Genomic DNA, 19,928 nt, shown 5'->3' with positions numbered 1-19,928 from the left:
ATTTCAGAAATTGAATTTCATGCTATTTATACTTTTCCCATGAGAAACAAATCAAACTCATGATAAAACAAAAAAAAAAACGTATTGAAAATATAGTTAAGCAAATAAAAGTCTTTTCGATCCTCCTGCTAAAAGGAGAGACTCACACTATACCAAAAAGGTTTTAGTGGTAATTATTATTTGTGAATGTCCCTAAAGCCTATAATGATATTGATTCCAATGATAAATAACTAATATCGATAAAGAGTTAAACACTCTTTATTAGTAATATTTATATTTGCTACTGTTAAAGGTTATTTTTGTTAGTGTCAAAATCTTTTAATTTGTTGATCACATGCATAAATTAGGTTTCAAGCATTTGCACAAACATGGGTGCATGACGTTGGTCTCTTGCCCCAATAAGAAACCTGTTAATTAATTATATCAAATATATATTAAAAAAAGCAAATTAAAGAATAAATTAGTTAAATGTGCACCATGGATTCTCTTTAATAATTTTTGTGTTAAGGTAAATATTCGAGGGAAAAACATGCAGAATAGAATATATTTAATTTATATTAGGTACTATAGTTGTAGTTTAAGAAAGTTGTAATTTGTAGCTATAATTTTCTTAATTATTGGTATTCGCTTGATTTGTATAATTCGCCTGATTTGTATAATTTGGTACCTGATAGTATAAATCTAGAATTTTGTATATGTTTACCCTAGTTATTTGATACAATTTATGAATAATTCATAATAAATTACTCTGTTAATATATTGGCAAGCGAAATATGCAAATGAAGTTCTGAAAAATTCGTAAATATATAAATACAGAATTTATATATATTTATCATATTTGTATATTTGCAAGCAAAATATACAAACGAATAGAAATACACAAACCACACCCTCCATAGCAAACTAAATTATAGTTATAAAACACAATTATCAAAACTATAACTATAAAACTTTATTATATTATTAGATTTGGTATTTCTAAATTTTTCTCAATAAACAATTGATCAAGTTTGACTATATATATATATTTGGTGTGTGGACCAGACTGAAAACATGATATATTTTCTTTGTCAGAAGCATGAAGAATACATACAAAAAGCAACAATATAATGCAGTGCCCATATGGCAAGTTAGTCAGGCAGATTCATCAAAATCAAGAAAGAAGGATCTCTAAGCCAGAAGAAGAAGAAGAAGAAGAATTTAAAGACTGTTCTTCTCGAATTTCGTGCCAACAAATCAGAAACAACACAATCCTACCACTCTGTCATGCACGTTTCAGTCTTGTTTTATTTGACTGCTTACCTCATCCTTATTTATAATTTGGAAAAATCTTTTTGACTAGAAAATTTGGTCAGAATTTGGTCATAATGGTAAAATAATATATTTCACGTTATGTTATTTTATTTTTTAAAATATTTTTACCATTTTAACTTTAATACTTTTAATTAAAAAATTAAAAAAAATCATTTATTTTAAAATTAAAAAAATATTATAGACTTTTTAAATTTCTGACCAAATTTTCTGATCATTTAACATATAAAAAAAGTTGAGACTTAAGACTAGTGATTGCGACCTGTTGAGGCATTTTTTCGACAGTCTTCATATTCAATGTTTATAATTTCTAATATATATATATATACAGAGAGATTATACATTAGTTATATGATTTTATCAATTATATAGTTACATTTTTCTTTAATAATCATCTTTTATAATAATATTTTATTATAATAGTCAAATTCTTATGAAAATTAATTTATCATACTAGAGTGTGTTATATCATAAAGTTTTTTTATTTTATTTTTCGTTTGATGTTGGATCGCATATTCGAAAATGACGCTCTTCAACAAGATTTTTTTACACCAAAAATTTAAATTCGTAATTAAGGATGAAGCAGTCCTAATTATATCATAAAAGTTGGAGTGAGTGTGTTACAGGAGAAACTATCAAATCGTTAGCGTGATTGTTGGGGCAATTGGGCACGGAATCCCAGAATTATTTTGGGTGAGGTGTTAAAGTACAGTAAACACAGAAACCTCGGAGTTTGGGAATGTAACAGGGTGGGCATATTTTGGTGTCTTTTAAGAATGTTGTCCCCAAATTCTTGTATGTGTGGGTGGTACTGTGTGCATAACTCGCTCCCTTCGCTTCTCATATTTTTTTTATTGATTTCTTGTCGATGCTCGATATTTATATGAAAGCTCGATTAGTAGAAAGATTTACATTGAGTATAAAAATGACTTTGTACTTAAAGGGACTCAAATCTAAAACGTTTTGGTTAAAGATGAAAGAGTATTTACTATTGTGTCACAACCCTTATTGGTCACTTCTCATGATTAGTAGTAGTAGTATAAAATGAGAAAGTAGCACTACAATAAAAGAGAGATTCAGTGACAATTAATTTTCCTTTGACCGACAATATATATTTGTTATAGCAAAAAACTTTAGCGACAATTGAGTTAGTTACATGTTATCTAGAGTTGTTAAAGTCTTTGGCGATATTTTCAGTCTGACCAAATTTTCTAGACAAAAGAATTTTTCCTATACACAATACAAGTAAAATTGGAGGGAGGAAGTAGTACCAATTATATGATCAAATTTATCATTATAGAATCATGATTAGTACAAAATTGTTTAAGAAATCATTGTTGAAATTATTGCAATTAGTAGAATCAAGCATTGGGAACATGACTCTAGTTTCTTGGGAAAATGAATATTATATACCCTCTAGATCTAAGCTAGATTTACTAAGAATAATTCCTAGAATTAGACAAAACTAACAAATTGGAATTTTTCAAGTACTAGCTAGGCTGCTAATGTCGTACTGCCTCCGTGTCACTTGTGTGGAAAAGGATAAGGATCTAAGCACTTGTACGAGAAATAAGGGATAATTAATTTGAAATTATTTTTAAGTATAAATTTATTTCATATTTGGTTGGAACAAAATTTGTGGGTGTTCACGGGTCGGTTTAGATCGGTTATTGGTTAAAATTAAAATCAAATCAATTTAATTGATTTTAAAATTATCAAACCAAACCAAACCAAATATAGTATACATTTATCGATTTGGTGGTTATCGGTTTCGGTTTGGTTATTCGGTAATTAACCATACACAAAAATAAAAGAAACAAATGTGAAAAAGTGAGAACAATCCATTCAAAAACAAATAATAGTTAGAATGACTTAAATTACCAAACTTTCGATCATTGAATTTACTATCAATAAAACTTTAAAATTCACTATATTGACCTAGAAGGAAGAGACTAACATTTTCAGTCCTATAAAGAATTGTCATAGACACTCATATACATGAAAGCATTAAGAAAAATGTTTTCACCTTGGGCATTCTTGCTTTCAATAAGTAAAGTTTAAAGAAATTTTAATGGAAACATATATAAGATCTTTAAAATTGTTTATAAAAACAATATATTAAGTATGTATATAATTCATCGGTTCGGTTCAGTTATTTCTTCGTTTTTTTGAATAAAGCCATAACCAAACCAAATACTATCGGTTTTCAAAAATCTAAAATCAAACAAAACCAAGCCCAAATAAAATCGGTTTTAATTTATCGGTTTGGTTTGGTTTTTCGGTTTGGATCGGTTTTTATCCAAACCGTGAACACCCCTACGGCTGTGACAATTAATTTCAAAATAATTAATTTTTGAATAAGTTATTCCCAACCAAACAAACCACGAGTAAATGGATTTGGTAAAAAACTTACGTAGATTCTCAATGTTTTTTTAAATAAAAATTTACATATTAAAAAATTATATAATAAGAAGTATTATGTTTATATTATAAGTATTGTTAGATAACCTAAAATAGTATAGTGAATAACTATTGTTAAGACGGACTACGGAGGAAGTATAATAGTTATTAATAATTAGAAATATTTCAAAAAGAACATCTTTCCTCCCTAATTAATAATTATTACTAATACTATTGCTAAATTAATTGAAATAGAAGGAGTATAAAAGAATACGAGTCATTAATAATAACAAAGATATTCACCACCATAAAAGATTGTGATTGGGCGTTAGTTGCCCCTTCTTCCTTAATTGACAAGAGGTATCAAATCTCAAATTCTGAATATAAGTTGTCTTTGGTATTTGATAGGGAGTAATATTTTACCCTTCTAAAGTCAATTTTTCAAAAATTAATCAAATCTTAAAGTAGCGATATTAGAAATAGAATGAAAAATCAAACAAAAAAATTGTTTTAAGGTTGATGAAAACGATCTTAAATCTACGTAAGAATATTTACGGACAAAATAAACAAGTGTATATAGAAAATGTAATCAAAGCAGGATTCAAAGAAAAATAACAGCAACAAAATAGCAAAACATATAAACAAAAGTTGTATTTGCTGGATAAATGCATTTCAATACATGCATTAAGGGGGATATCTTTTGTATTATTTCATGGATCAGTTTATGACTATTTGATTTAATCAAGTTAGTGGAATGTTGGAGCATTAGCATTCAATAACTAAAGTATTTAACACTAGGAATATCTCATTCAGAATTAAAACATAAGAAATTTTAGGGTTATAAGATCGATGAACGAAAATTAGTTAAGACGACATTATGTATCAATATTACGACTTATCATAGATAACTACTCAGAAATTAAAATTTAGATTTCATGTCTAATACTATAAACCTACTACAAATAACTACAAAAAAGTACATCCATTCTCCAAAACATATTCAGCATAAATTATAACAAAGCAAACTACAAAATAAATGGTAAGATAAGCCCAAAAAAAACTAAAAAAGAAACCTAGAGATTCTAGGGTTTAGAGACAATTTTTCTTCCTAACATATGAATTCCTTCTACAGTACAAACTATTGCTGACAAAATTGTCAGCTTCCAAATGACTAACATCGACATAGGAAAAGAAGGTGAAATACAAGACTAAAAGCAAGATAGTGTTAACTCATCATCGATCCGCGACTATTTTGGCTCTTTTTCTAAAAATTTATCTACTAGTAATTATAGTACATTATTACTAGTGGAAGAAGAGCTAAAACTCGCGGAAAGCTCATTCCAATTAGCATTACCACCATTACTCAGCCAGTTTTCGTTTCCTAAAAACTGACGTGGCATACTTGCAACATGATCTTGGTGGTCTTCCATTTTCATCAATGCCAGCTGAGTCAACATAGGGTTCGAAACTTTGGGCCTTATTTGACTTATGACACCACCTCCACCCGCGTCATTACATGTGTAATGAGCCTGGTGGAAAGGGTAAAGCCCAGAGGCAGAGGCAGAGCCAGAACCAGAAGCAGGAGATGAATCCAATCCCCCGTATAAATTATAAGGGAATTGGTTCACTAGTTGTTGATGTAGCCTCCATTGCTCTAAGTTGCTACCCATTCCAAGCTGAAAATTCATGTTTTCATTTGTTCCCATGACGATTGGAGCTGGTGATGATGAAGAAATTGATGTGTAATTCATTTCGTTTGGGGTGAAGTGTTGATCAGTCAATTGTCCTAACGGGGACATGAAACGTAGAGGGTGAATTGGAGGGTTCATAAGACCTAATAAACTAGCTGCTGATGATGGACTAGAAAAAGTACTATTGTTATTGCTTGTGGAACCAGAATTAGTAGCTTGAGATTTGGAAGTATTATTATTATTGCTGGATTTAGCACTAGTAATAGTAGTAGTACTACTGCTACTAGTGCTACTTCTTTTGTTCCTACGACAGCCTCCACCCACGGGGACGCTCCTTAGAGCGCCCCCTCTCGTCCAATACCTTCTGCAGGTCTTGCAGAAGTGACGAGGTTGGGAGAGGCTGTAGTTGTTGAAGTAGCAAAACTTTGTGTTTGTTGACTCACAACGAGGGCATTTTTGAGTTGCCTCTGACATTGGTATGTTTGCTAACCGGGCTCGATCTGCCATCGAGCCTGGTCTGATTGAACCTCCACCACCACCCACATGATGAGGCTGAGGTGGAGGTGGCGGCGGTGGTGGTGGAGGAGTAGTACTCGCTAGTGGCAGCGGTGGTGTTGGTTGTGATTGTCCTGATAGAAGTTGAGGATTTGGGATGCTATATCCAACTTGCTGAAAAATGAATTAAAAAAATTGTTTAGTATATGCGAAAAATAATTTAAAGAAGTTAAAATACAAATAAAAGTTGAATAAGAATATTTATCTTTTTATGAATTCTTTACTTTTTTTTGTTCAAGAAGCTAGCTATTGACATTAGAATTTAGAATCATCATATTATTGTTAGAAAAAAAAAACATACCTGTTGCCAGTTGGATGGATCAAGATAAGCAGAAATAGAGGAAAAAACCATAGTTTAATTTCTTGAATAATGTAAAATTCACTTTTGTAAAAGTTTGGAATGGGATATTGTTAGTGGAGAATATCACATCAAAATGGAGGAAGAAAGAAAGAAAGGGAGAAAGCAAGAGAGAATAAAGCTAAAGAGAATTGAGAATATATATAAGGAGTAAGGAGGTTGAATAAAGTGGATAAAGGACTTTATAATATACTATTGCATTTATTATGTACATTTATACAATTAGGTACTTGGTTTATTTCTCACTTGTCTATTTTTGTTTTGTTTATTTTGCTTTTTAAGAATTCAAGAGGATCTTTGCTTACTTAGTCTTTAAGCTTCTTAATTATTTAACTTCTTGAATTAACACTCATCTTACCTTGCTAATTATTAAGAGTCGTTTGGTTCATATTTACGAAAAAAATTATAGTCATGGAGAAAAATATTTATGCACTGATTAATAACGCAGGAATTGTTATGCAACGAATGATAGTGTGACAATGATCATACAATGATTGGATACTCTCCTTGTTTCAATTTGTTTATCTAATTTTGTCTTGATACAGAATTCAAGAAAGTAAAAAAAAAAAAATCGAATTTTATTGTATTAAACTAAAAATGTGTCTTTAGATAATTTTTCTAAATCTAATTACCTACAACATTCATAATACAATCCAATAGAAATAATATTTTGCATGTAATTTTACATGGCTCATATATTATGCTGGTATTATGTGCATCTTAAAATTAAAGTTAAGTTTACTACTTTTCTGAATATTCTATTTAGCGAGGAAACCAATACAATAAAATAATACATAGGATATAATATGTTACTCCCAAGATAAATGATTAAAACTATAAGTGATGAATTAATTAATTTGAGAAAAAAGGCCAGTCTTGGGTGCTTTAGACAAATATTCTCAATTTTGTGAGGGACCAAATCAAATGTAACTTTTTCTAACCCCCCCCCCCCCCTACCCATCAAAACCTTCCCCTACGCACTAAAAAGAGGGGGGGCCGGGGGGGTGGATATAATATTTTGTGAAAATGAAAAGTTATGTGACATATATTATAAAATTAGTGGTTCAGAAATTAAAGAGAAGGATAATCCTTCATGGGGAGTTGGGACCTCACATTCTAAAGTGAATAGAATCAGACATTCTGTCTAAATAGTTAGTTTTACAAAAATTTATGAGGCTAAAGTTATGTGTGTGAATATGATCTTATTCAGGGCGAATTTAAAACATGATTCGTTGTCTCTATTTGTATAGATTATTATGGGTGATTTGGGGTTGGGTGAGGCGGGATGTGGGATAAGAGTATATTTTATTGAGGAACAATATGGTGGTTGGACTTTTTTTAAGGTAATAACATTTAACATGTCTTAACAAAACATCACAATTTAAAGTGTTTAGAAATAATACTTCAATATTATCAGCGTATCGCGCGGGCACGTTTACTAGTTTATTGAGTGGTCCCGTCTGAAGTCAATCAAATCATGAAATAGTATTCTTCTGTTGTAGTATGCTTCGTCCCAATTCATCTTCTGTTGGTTCAAGAACTATTATGATCCTTATAATCATAATGTTGATCATGAAATAGTATTCTTCTGTTGTAGTATGCTTCGTCCCAATTCATCTTCTATTAGTTCAAGAACTATTATGATCCTTATAATCATAATGTTGATCTTGGATAGGTCTTTTGCCTCTATTTAGGCCAGAGACATGTTATTGGTAGGAGAGTATAGAAGTATTCGGCTAGAAGCTTTTGCTGGATAGACTGAACGAACTATATATCATTCCCCCCTTATCACTTCAATAAATATATATATTGAGATAGATAGATACATAAAGCGTAAATTTGTAGTCGAGCTCAGTCTATTACTCCCTTGCAATTTGACGAAATTGTACGTTTTGCCTTAAAATGAACTAATCTATAATTTTTGTCCTAAAAATGATTGTTTTTTCATTTATTTTTTCCTTAGCAATCAATTTACACCTTAGGGGTGTACAAAACCAAACCGAATCAAACCGCAAATCGAGAAAAAAAACCCTATTAGTGGTTGGTTTGACTTGATTTGGTATTGAAAAACAAAATCCGACTATATTTGGGTTGATTTGGTTTTAACTAAAAAAAATCAACCCGAGATTATATATATAATTTTAAAATTTTATAATATACATAAAAATATTTACTTTGATATAATTTTAAAATTTTTCTTATACTTTTTCATAGTTTTAATCTTTTAATATATTATTTCAAGTTGAATCTTAGAATTCTGAATGGTTCAATAAATATTATAGTCCACAGATGTTGGTAATTATAATAAAACTTAAATCAAAATCAAATTAATACTAATGCAAAAAGAAAAAGAAAAATCAATTCAACACTAAGAATGACAATAATATTAAATATTTGTTCTTTGGTTTTACATTGGTTTAGACAATTCAAATACATAATCTAATTTTAATTTCCTTTAATATTTAGTCATGTAACTAATACATATTAAACTTATTTTAGCATGATTTAGTACTTTTAAATTATGACCATTTTCATTATGACTTGTTAATTTGCAATATTTGTTTTACGCGATTTCATTATTATTATTTTTTTTTGTTGGATATTTTAGTGTCATTACTCATCATATTTTGTGTTATTTTCTTCAAAAACACCTTAGATAATTGTATTTTGATAGGACTAAAGAAATATTTGAAGTACAAGTAAATTATATGTTTGTATGAATACTTTACCGGGAAAACCCGAAAAAACCCGAAAATCCAAAAAAACCCGAGGTTGAAAAACTCGAGTTTTATTAGTTTGGTTTATAGATTTAAAAATCCGACACAAATGGTTTGATTTGATATTTGAAAAACCTGAACCAACCTGGTCATGTACACCCCTAACCTAATGGGATATAAGTTCTTTAGAAACAAAATTCATATTTGAACATAACGTATGAAATATAAAAATATAAATATACACCTTGTGACTTCTTTTTAGTTACGAAGAACATAAATTAAAGATGAACAAAAAAAAGGACAAATTACAAAAATCACATACTTTTAAGGTAAAATTACAATCTATCCCTTAAAAGTTTATAATATTAGAAATCCCTCAAACGGATACAATAATATAAGCATTGATACATTAATCTGATGCGCGAGATACATTAATCGTTAGGTAAGATACATTACATTTTATACATGATACACTAATATGATGTATACACTAATCTGATGCGCGAGATACACTAATCTGATGCGCTGATACATTAATCTGATGCACGAAATACACTAATTTGATGCGTGAAAATGAGGGATTTTGAAGATTTGTAAAACTTATAGGAGATAATGGTAATAAGTAAATTAAAAGGTGGGATTTCTGTAATTAATCCAACAAAATAAGGACAAAAGTGAAAATGACCCTTGCAAGTTTTAGATGGACTATCATTCCGATCCACGGGGTGGCCAAAAAATGGGCATCAGAACAAGATGGGCCTACAGGCTCTGACAGAATAGGCCCATTGGACATTTAGGGCCCAATAGGAAAAATGCCCTTTCAGAAGGAAAATTTACCCAACTGAGTTTAGTTTTTTTTTGTTTTTGGTTTCCCACTCGGTATTCGGGCTCTCAACAGGATTTTGCCTATATCTAGGGTAAGGTTGGGCACCGGACTAGACCGGAACCATCGGACCGGAACGAATTGGTACCAGACCGGAACGGAACGGGTTGATCGGTTTGTTGACCGGTACCGGGATGAACCGGACCGGAATTACCGGGATGGATAGTAGGTTCCGTCCCGTCCCACTATATACTGGGATGGAACCGGACCGGTACCGGAATGGAACGGGATGGGATAAACGGGACGACACATATAGCTATTTCAAAAAATAATACTATTTTTTTTAGTTATTTTGATTTTTTGAATTACGAAAATATGAATGTTTATATATTTTTCTAAGTTTAAATTAGTTGTTTTGAAATTTATAATGTAATTTTACTTAAGTTTATTTTAAAGATATTTTTTAAAAATTTTACTTTTTAAATTTATAAGTTTAAGTTTAATAAAGTTTTTTTGTTTTAAAGTTTTTTGAACTTAAGTTTTCAAGATTTGAAATTTTGAAGTTTATAAGTTATTACTTATTAATATGTTATAAGTTATACTTATAACTTGTAATTTAAATAACTTAAGTTTGTAATTTTAAAAAATTAAATAAAAATAAGGATAAAACAATGACACAAATTAAAAAAATATCAATCCAATCCATATTTTTAAAAAAAATATGCCTATATATAAATTATAAAATATAAATTAATTAATAAAATATAATTCATGGATAACCGAACCAGAATGGAACCGGAATATATCGAGATCAACCGGACCGAAATTACTAGGATGAAAATGTGATTCCGTTCCGTCCCGAGTACCAGTTCATGGTGTCCCATTCCATTCCGTAGACTACCGAACCAGACTGGATCGAAATGGTACTGGTCCGGTACCGGTACAACCCCGTCTGGTGCCCACCTTAACCCATGGCTCGAACCCGAGACCTCTGGTTAAGGGTGAAGCAGTCTCATCACTGTACCATGACTGAGTTTAGTTAAAGAAATAAATCAATTGAGAATAAAAAAATTGAACTATGACTAAAATAGAATTGGAGGAATACTTTTCCTCAAAGGGCCATCCATGTCAATTCACTTAAGTAATTAAATGAGATAGGTGTTAAAAGTTTATATACAAATACATGTTAGACATCTATTTGTCAGAAAAATTATAACATTATTGAAACTTAATAATAGAAACAAAACAATAGTAACAATTTTGGTAATACATGTTGTAGTCTTAAAAGTCATTTTAGTCTGATCAAGATGCAAATTGTTGTGACCAAGTCGTCCTCCAAAGCTTCACAACACTCTTAAAAATACATATACTTGTGATTGGAAGTTTGAAAATTTTGCAAAAACAAGCGGGCTAAAAAAACAAAATAGAGAATTAACAAAGAGTTATAACAATCAAAGATATGTTAGAGTAGTTTTTTTTTCTTTCAAAACTCAATCTGAATTAGGCCTCAATGTATATCTTGCACGCATGCAATAGAGACAAATCAACCAATTTTACCTTCAAATTCATTTTCTTATAAGTGCAAGACCATACTCATTTTTACTAACTCTTTACAAGTCTAATAAAAGAACAATTTAATGTAAAGACAGAAAATGAGATCTTCCTAATCATAAAGTAAATGAAGAAAAAAACCCAACAAAAAGTCTTTGACTTTACATTTAAACCATAATATACCACGAGTATTAGCATGCTATAAAACCTTGGAATTCGGATGCTAAAATTGGTTAAGATAATATATGATCATCCACAAAAGAGCATTAATTTATATGGGAAATTAGTAGTAGTTGTTAAAAAGTCTTGAGAAGTTGAAAACTAAGATCACCACACGTGCTTGGTTGGATCAACTAAACTCCTACTATGAACAAATAAATATACGAAGAAGTCAAAGAGGTTCAACGTCTATAACAACATTTACAATATATATATATATTAATCGTTTATATATAGTATAATTTTACAAAAGATGTTCATCTGAATTCTTTTCAAATAGGGCAATACCCCAACTCCGTTGACCTTTATTTTCACCTTATAGGCTTAAGCTTATTGTTTCTCTGTTCAAATTATCTGTCATGATTTCTAAAAATAATTATTCAAATTATTTATCATTTTAGAAGTTCATAAAATAATTATTTTCCCCCATTTTATTGTTAGTGATTCTTGAAGATATATATATTTTTTTTTTTATTTTTTGGATGAACATAAATTATATCATAAGACATAACTGAGAATAAACTAGTCAAAACATTCTCCTATTAATAATTACTTAAGAGACGTGTAAAAGAGAAACATGACAAATAATTTGAGATGGAGAGAATACACAATTATATTCAAATTCCTATGAGGTTAGAAAATGAAAAGAAAATATCATCTTCATACACTTTTATTTGTCACTTTTAACATATCAAGAAAAGATAAAAAAAATCTTACTATACCATCGACATTAATTGTTTATTCTCCAAATCACTTTCCAAGATCTAACGACTATACATCTATTAATATGAGTATTGTGATAAAATACTCATATTAGTCATTATTTCTAAAGAATATGCAAAGTCAAAAATGAATAAAGCGAGTATCATTTGAAAAAACTTCATAAACAAGACAATTTTGATGTTGAGATTTACGATAAACAATAGTTTATCAATTTTCATAATGGATTGGAAAATCTTAATAGTTCAATTGATTGGCTACCGAATTTTCACTCTATTGGCAAGCATTCGATTTCCTACCTTATAATTTCCTCCGCTATTTCTCATTAATTCCCTACTCCCATTTTAAAAAAAGAGGTCAGATTATAAAGACCATTACAAAATTAATTATATTTTAAGTTCCTTAAATGCTGAGGAGGAAAATGGAAAATTTCTACATTAGTTGTACTAAGATTTCTACATTAGTTGTGCTAACATTTTAGTTTTTAGAGTTTACTAGTTAACCAAATCGCGCATATTTTTCTATATTAATTGATATAAAAAAATTAAGAAATTGCAATACTAATATATATATATATATATATATGACAAAATCAAACAGAAAATAACAATAAAAGAAAAAAACAATAGAATTAAATTAGTTTCATGAAACATAAAAAGAGAGTTATATTTTTTCTTTGGAACAATACAAAGACATATTTCTTTATGCACCAATTTTATATACGTTGCTAAATCATTTTTGGGTGTTTTAAATTATTTATGTTATTTCACTAATAATTTCCTTTATATAATACTATTTACGTTTATATATTTATTTAACTATATAAATTTAGAGTTCATGTAATTTTTCCTACTTATAATTTAAAATTTTCACAATTATTACTTTAAAATATGAGCATATCAATTTGTTTAATTGATAAAATTAATAGCTTAAACTTTTTGTTATATATCTACACAAAACTTTCATATGAAAGACATAAAAATTAATATTTTGTAAAAAATTTACATTAAAAATTAGAAATAATAAATACACAAGAGAGGTATAGAAGTTGAATAAACTATGTAATTCAAACACTACATAAAGATGAAGAAGTTAAAAATGAATATCAATGATTTCATATATCAATATGTGGATGAGTTTTGATTTTCAATAAAGAATATGAAAAATTTGGACAATAAATGATAATAATTGTGACTTTTATTCTTATAAACTAATAAAATAAATAAGAAAATAGAGAAAAAATATTTTTGTTGCTAGTGCAATTTTTTAGTGTCAGCTTTAATCATGGGTTCATCATGAAACGTTATAAATATAAATGGATGTTAAAATATATTTTTTTGGAGAGTTACACCTTTCCATTTTTAAAATTTATTTATTAAGCAATTATCTTATTCTTTAATTGCCTAATTATGTAAATATTTTTTAGATTATTGAGAATTAGATAAAAAGAGAAATCTCATAGTTAGAAAAGTTAAAGGGATGGTTTAACTTTTTTCAAGCTATTTGAAATGTTATTTCATTAGACTACTCTATTTTAATAAATTTTCATTCGTTAAGGAGAAAATGAAAAATTTGAGTGATAAATATTTTTGCCTTTAAATTTACAATAAATAATAGGAATAAGTGGAGTAGTAAAATTTTAGGTATTTAAATTCTTATAATAAATAATATAAATTAATGAAGGGAATAGTAATTGACACATTTTTTAATAGTAATTATTAATAGAAATATAGTGAAAATTACAACAATAAAAAAAAATAAGGATCATTGGCCAAAGAGAGGTCTCAAATCATTTTTAAAATATTTTATCTTTATATATATATATATATATATATATATATATATATATATATATATAGATTTTTCATTCTGCTTGGAGAATGAAAGGTTTGAGTTAAATATTTAGGCCTTTAAATTTACAATAAAGAATAGGAATAAGTAGAATAATAAATTTTGAGACATTTAAGTTTTTACAATATATAAAAGAAATAAATGGAGAGAGTAATAATTGACACTTTTTTAAATAATAATAATAAATTAAAATATAGTGAAATTTATCAACAAAAAAAAGTAAAAAATAAATAGAATATTTGTCTTTTTTTTTTCTTTTTGAAATGAAAGTATTGCATATAATGCTTATAGTTTCTTTAGTTTTTCATTAGAATTATACAAATACTCAAGTTTGTTGTTAAATATATATATATAGATACATATAAATTTTTCATTCTGCTTAGAGAATGAAAGGTTGGATTTAAATATTTAGGCCTTTAAATTTACAATAAAGAATAGGAATAAGTAGAATAATAAATTTTGAGACATTTAAGTTTTTACAATATCTAAAAGAAATAAATGGAGAGAGTAATAATTGACACTTTTTTTTAATAATAATAATAAATTAAAATATAGTGAAATTTATCCAAAAAAAAAAAAAGTAAAAAAATAAATAGAATATTTGTCTTTTTTTTTTTGAAAACGAAAGTATGGCATATAATGCTTATAGTTTCTTTAGTTTTTCATTAGAATTATACAAATACTCAAGTTTGTTGTCAATTTTTTTTAATTCATTGCTGGGATAACGTTTTTTTTTTCTTTTTGTAAGTTATCAAATTTTCGCTCTTTAAAATGCTTCTAATCTTAGTGTCATATTTAGGAATGCACTTCAGCATACAAATAAACAGTAACATCGAGTACATAATGTTCGTTTTAGAATGTTACAAAAAATTATCATAATAAAAATTTAGAAGAACTAACCATAATTTAACCTAATGAATTATGTATGTACAACTATAGTCATATAAAAGAAAAAGAAAAACAAATCTTTATATATTTTAAGTTCTTCAATAAAGTACATAAATGAAATATAGAGAATAGGAAAGAAAATCTAAAAAGATCAAATAGCTATAATAATAATTTTATTGTAAGACTCTACATTATCATCTTCCAAAATTCACAATTTTCTCTACTTTTGTATCTTCCTCAACTTTCTTCTTCACCCTACAAGCACAAATAGTATATTATGAAATTGTTAGTTACTCCATGATTTTATTTGGATTGAGTTTATTCAATTCACTTTTAAAGATTAGTTAAATTGACGAACAAAATAAATAACATCACATAAATTATTAAAGTAAAAAATATAATTTAAAAAATTAAAAGAAGTATTTTTACCCATAGATTCTTTACGGCTTTGTTGAAAGCAACCATATGATGTGATGATTAGCATTTCTTCCTCACCCTCCCTAATGTATGATATGGTGATGGAGAAGTGAAAGAATAACTTTGAATGAAATTTTTCTTGCTACAAAATATGAATTTATATAGAAAAAGAGAAGGAATACCATAAGGTGTCATAAAGTAATAAATTTAATTTTAGGGGTTGTGAAGATTAAAAAAAAAAAAGGAGTTATGAATATTATTAAGATTATAAGTTGAAGAGGTGTGAGTTATTGATAGTTATTTTTTATTTTATTAAAGATATTAAATATATATTATAGTGGTAGGTGAAAAGTTGAGTAATTGAATGTGAATTTTTTTTTGAGATATTAAAAATAAAATACTTAAATAATGAAGAAAAAAATGGTAAAAAAAAAAGTGAAAAAGACAAATATGAATTGAGGCTATAGAGAGGTGCCGCATCACCTTCTTTATGTTTCTCCTTTATATATATATATATATATATATATATATATATATATATATATATATATATTCATTGCTGATTCCATTTTTTCCCTTATTTCAATGCCAAAAAATAAAGCTGACTACTTATAACAGATTAGACAGAGAAAATGATCAAAATGGTCCTTCATCTATGAGGGTTACTTTATGTTGATCCTTAATATATTTTACATGATCTATATGGTCCTTAATGTATATGAAATGATGGTCATTTTAGTCCTTTAACCCAAAAACTAACAAAAAAAGAAAAACTAAGAAAAAATCTGTTAGATTTGACAAATTTGCTTTCTTTCACCATCACCACCATAGAGCCTTCTCCTCAACTTCTTTCTTTTGCCATTTGAGGTCATGCTCTTTATCCTCATAAGAAAAATAATACACACTACATCCATTTCTCATCTTCATTGAAACAAAATTTTCAGAAGCTTCCATTATCATACATAAAGAAGAATAAGAAAACCAAAATCATTAAAACAAATGTAAACTAAGTAAGCATTTACGGGAGTCCAAAGCCAAAAGGGCAAAAAAAATTGTCAAAAATTCTAAAAGGGCGCATCAATTTTTTTTTAAACCAAAAGGGCAAAATCGCTCCTGACGAAGCGATTTCCCTCTGATACAATGACTAAAAATCCCTAGTAGCGATTTTGTCCAAAAACCTTTTTTTCTTTTTTTCTTTTTTTTATTTTTTTTTGGGTTAAATTTTGGACTCAGGATCCATATTATTAAAATACCCTAAATGAGCTACTATTACATAAAATAAAATAAAAACGTGTCCTGATCGGCCCAAAAGTGACCAGACCAGGTACATTTAAAAAGAACAACCCTTTATTAGAGTTTCCTAAATGGTTTGCCTCTTTCCTCTTCTCCTCACTTCCTTGTTTCTCTCGCTTCCTTGGAGCCTTGAAATGTTTTCATTATTTTTTTTTATTAATTTTGTCCAAAAACTTTTTTTTTTTTTTCTTTTAAATCGCTGCTGTCAAAATTATTTTTTTTTCTTTCACATCGCTGCAGGGGCAGCTTTTTTCACTATTGTTAATTATTAATAATGTAAAAATGATAAAGAAGATGGACAATATACTCAATAAAAAATTTTGAAGCATGAGGAAAATTGAATTATATATCATAAATAATAATAAAAGAATATTGAAATAAAAAAGAATATTCTTTTTTATTATTTATGATATATAATTCAATTTTTCTCATGCTTCAACAATTTTATTGAGTATACTGTCCGTCTTGCTTATCATTTTATATTATTAATAATTAACAATAGTGAAAAACGCTGCCCCTGCAACGATGTGTAAGGAAAAAAACATTTTTGACAACATCGATTTTAAATTAAAAAAAAAAGAAAAAAAAGTTTTTGGACAAAAATCGCTGCTAAAAAGGCAGCGATTTTTAATTAAAAAAAAAGGAAAAAAAATTTCTGGATTTAATTTTAAAAAAAAGAAAAAAAGTTTTTGGAAAAAAATCGCTGCCAGGGCAGCGGGTTTTAGTCATTGTGTCAGAGGGAAATCGCTTCGTCAGGAGCGATTTTGCCCTTTTGGTTTAAAAAAAAAAATTGATGTGCCCTTTTAAAATTTTTGACAATTTTTTTTGCCCTTTTGGCTCTGGTCTCGCATTTACGGGGAGGATATAGCTTTCTTTTCATATGATCCTTTTCAAAACTACTAGTTTTTTCAAGCCATTTTTTTATTCTATTTTTAAAATTGAAGGATAAATATTGAATAGACAGAGGTAGAAAACAAAAATTACAAATATTCTTTTGAAATTTGAAGAAACTTTTGTGTGCATAGAAGATTTTGGCAGCAGAAATTGTAAGAAATGGAAAAAAAAAAGACGAAGGAGAAGAAATGTGCAAGAGAGATGGAGGAAGAAGGGGCCACTAACTGTGGGACCCACAATTAAGTTTAACATTTTTTATGTTTTCAATTTGTTTTTAGGGCTAAGGACCAAAATGACCCTCTTGTATAATACATTAAGGACTATAGATCACGTGAAATATATTAAGGATCATCATAAAGCAACCCTCATACATGAAAGACCATTTTGATCATTTTCTCAGATTAGACACAAGAGCCCGTGCTAGTATGGATTCATATCTGTTATTTTTTTGTTTCACTTCATGTGACATAGATAAAATTTAGATAGTCAATTAAATTTTAATATGATTTTTAAATATTTTATGTTATTAATTATTGTAATTTATAGTACTTTTTATGTGATTTTTAAACAATATATGTTACTTTCTTTGTCCCTATATATGTAACACATATAAAACTTCAAGAGTCAATCAAATATTGTTAATTATTGAGATTTACAATATTTTTTTACACAATTTCCAAATTAAATAATACATGTTACTTCTTTTGTCCCATTTTATATGACACAAATAGATTAAGTTTATAAATCAATAGAACATTTTATAAGCAAATGAATATTTTATATGATTTTTACAAATATTTTAAGTTGTCAATTATCGTGATTTATAGTATTTTTTATGCAATTTTTAAATATATATAAAAAATAAAAAATAAGACAAACAAATTGAAACGAAAAAAATAAGGGAAAATACATAAAAACACCATTGAACTTGACAGCAAAACTTACTTTAACACTTTAACTTTATGGATAATTATTTACCCCCCTAATCTTATTACAAGTGAATTTAATATCACCCGGATTGCTGACGTGGCAAATTAAAAAAAATATCAGCGCGTAAATAAAGAAAAAAAATTAAATGGGGCTCATTTTTTCCCTTTCCAGCCAATACAATTTTTTCCCATTTCTTCTTCTTCTTCCTTGCACCCATCACCCCAAACCCAACTCATTTCTTTTCTTTTTAATTATTTCTTATTCCTCACAGCCTGCACACCCTCTCCTCTAGTTCCTCTGTGCATCCTTTATCTTTGATTTTCTCCTTCTTCTAAGTAGTTTATATTTATAATAAAAGAGAAAATTTCAAATCAAAATAGCAAATCTTTTAAAAAATTCAACTATGATTTGATTAATAAAGAATTAACAAAGTGTCAGAACCTTAAAAAATAATTAATCATCTAACTTTAAACATTACTTATTCTATACCTAGATATGTATTAGGAAGTTAAACAATAAATTAACAATAAATCTAAAAAGTTAAGCACACTGATTTTGCACAAATCTGAAGGCGCCATTGTTGATGTAAGTTGAAGCTTCACTTAGCTGAAAAAAGAGATTAATGGAAGTAATAATAAATCATTAAAAAGTAATGAAAATAGAATGAATCGGTCAGAATTTTAGAAGTTAAGAAATTGACCCAAATGAAATAATGAAGAGGATGGGTGAATAGTGAAAATAAATTTTTAAAAAATTGTAGAGAAATAAAAATAAAGAAAAAGTTTTTTTTTTAAATTATCCGACGTGTCATCGATGTGGCATAGAGGTGGCGCTTAAGTGGCGTGCGTGCATTTCACCCATAAGTATGAAACCGATATTGTATGTTTAAAGTGCTATTAAATTCACTTGAAATAAGTTTAGGGGGGTAAATAATTACCCGTAAAGCTAAGGTGCTAAAATAAGTTTTGCTGCCAAGTTCAAAGGTGTTTTTATGTATTTTCCCAAAAAATAATAAACAAATATATATGTAAGTGTGAAACCACACAGGTGATACATGCATGTTGACCATCACATGTGTGGTTATCCACACTTCTATATTTAAAAAAATGGCCAAACACATATGCAGACCCTTAAACTTGTCCCTAAATTTCATTTTGACACTCCAACTTAACCTTGTTCCATTTTAACCCTTCAACTCTAATTTTTATGTTCCATTTTGGCACTTCTAAGTGATGTGGCAGAGAGTGTGCATCACACATTCTCTAAGAGAGTGAAAGACAAAAAAAAGTATTTTTTTAAAAAAATAATAA

The 19,928-nt window shown here is 28.0% G+C and overlaps 2 protein-coding genes across 3 annotated transcripts in view; one reads left to right on the top strand and one right to left on the bottom strand.

The window, feature by feature from the left end:
* The window catches only part of LOC125827370 (actin-75), a 130,305-nt gene that overhangs the window by 86,799 nt on the left and 23,578 nt on the right, over nucleotides 1-19,928 (top strand). The window lies entirely within an intron of this gene.
* On the bottom strand, nucleotides 4,998-6,457 carry LOC125827372 (dof zinc finger protein DOF2.4-like). Its single transcript, XM_049506688.1, has 2 exons — nucleotides 6,259-6,457; nucleotides 4,998-6,071 (listed from the first exon to the last, which is right to left on the bottom strand). Exons 1-2 carry the CDS (start codon nucleotides 6,307-6,309, stop codon nucleotides 4,998-5,000), a joined length of 1,125 nt encoding a protein of 374 aa, XP_049362645.1. The 5' UTR covers nucleotides 6,310-6,457.

This window comes from Solanum verrucosum, unplaced genomic scaffold, assembly GCF_900185275.1.
Source record: "Solanum verrucosum unplaced genomic scaffold, falcon-dt-bn FXZP01000138.1, whole genome shotgun sequence".
Classification (NCBI taxonomy): domain Eukaryota; kingdom Viridiplantae; phylum Streptophyta; class Magnoliopsida; order Solanales; family Solanaceae; genus Solanum; species Solanum verrucosum.
This window is presented reverse-complemented; position numbering and strand designations above follow the sequence as displayed.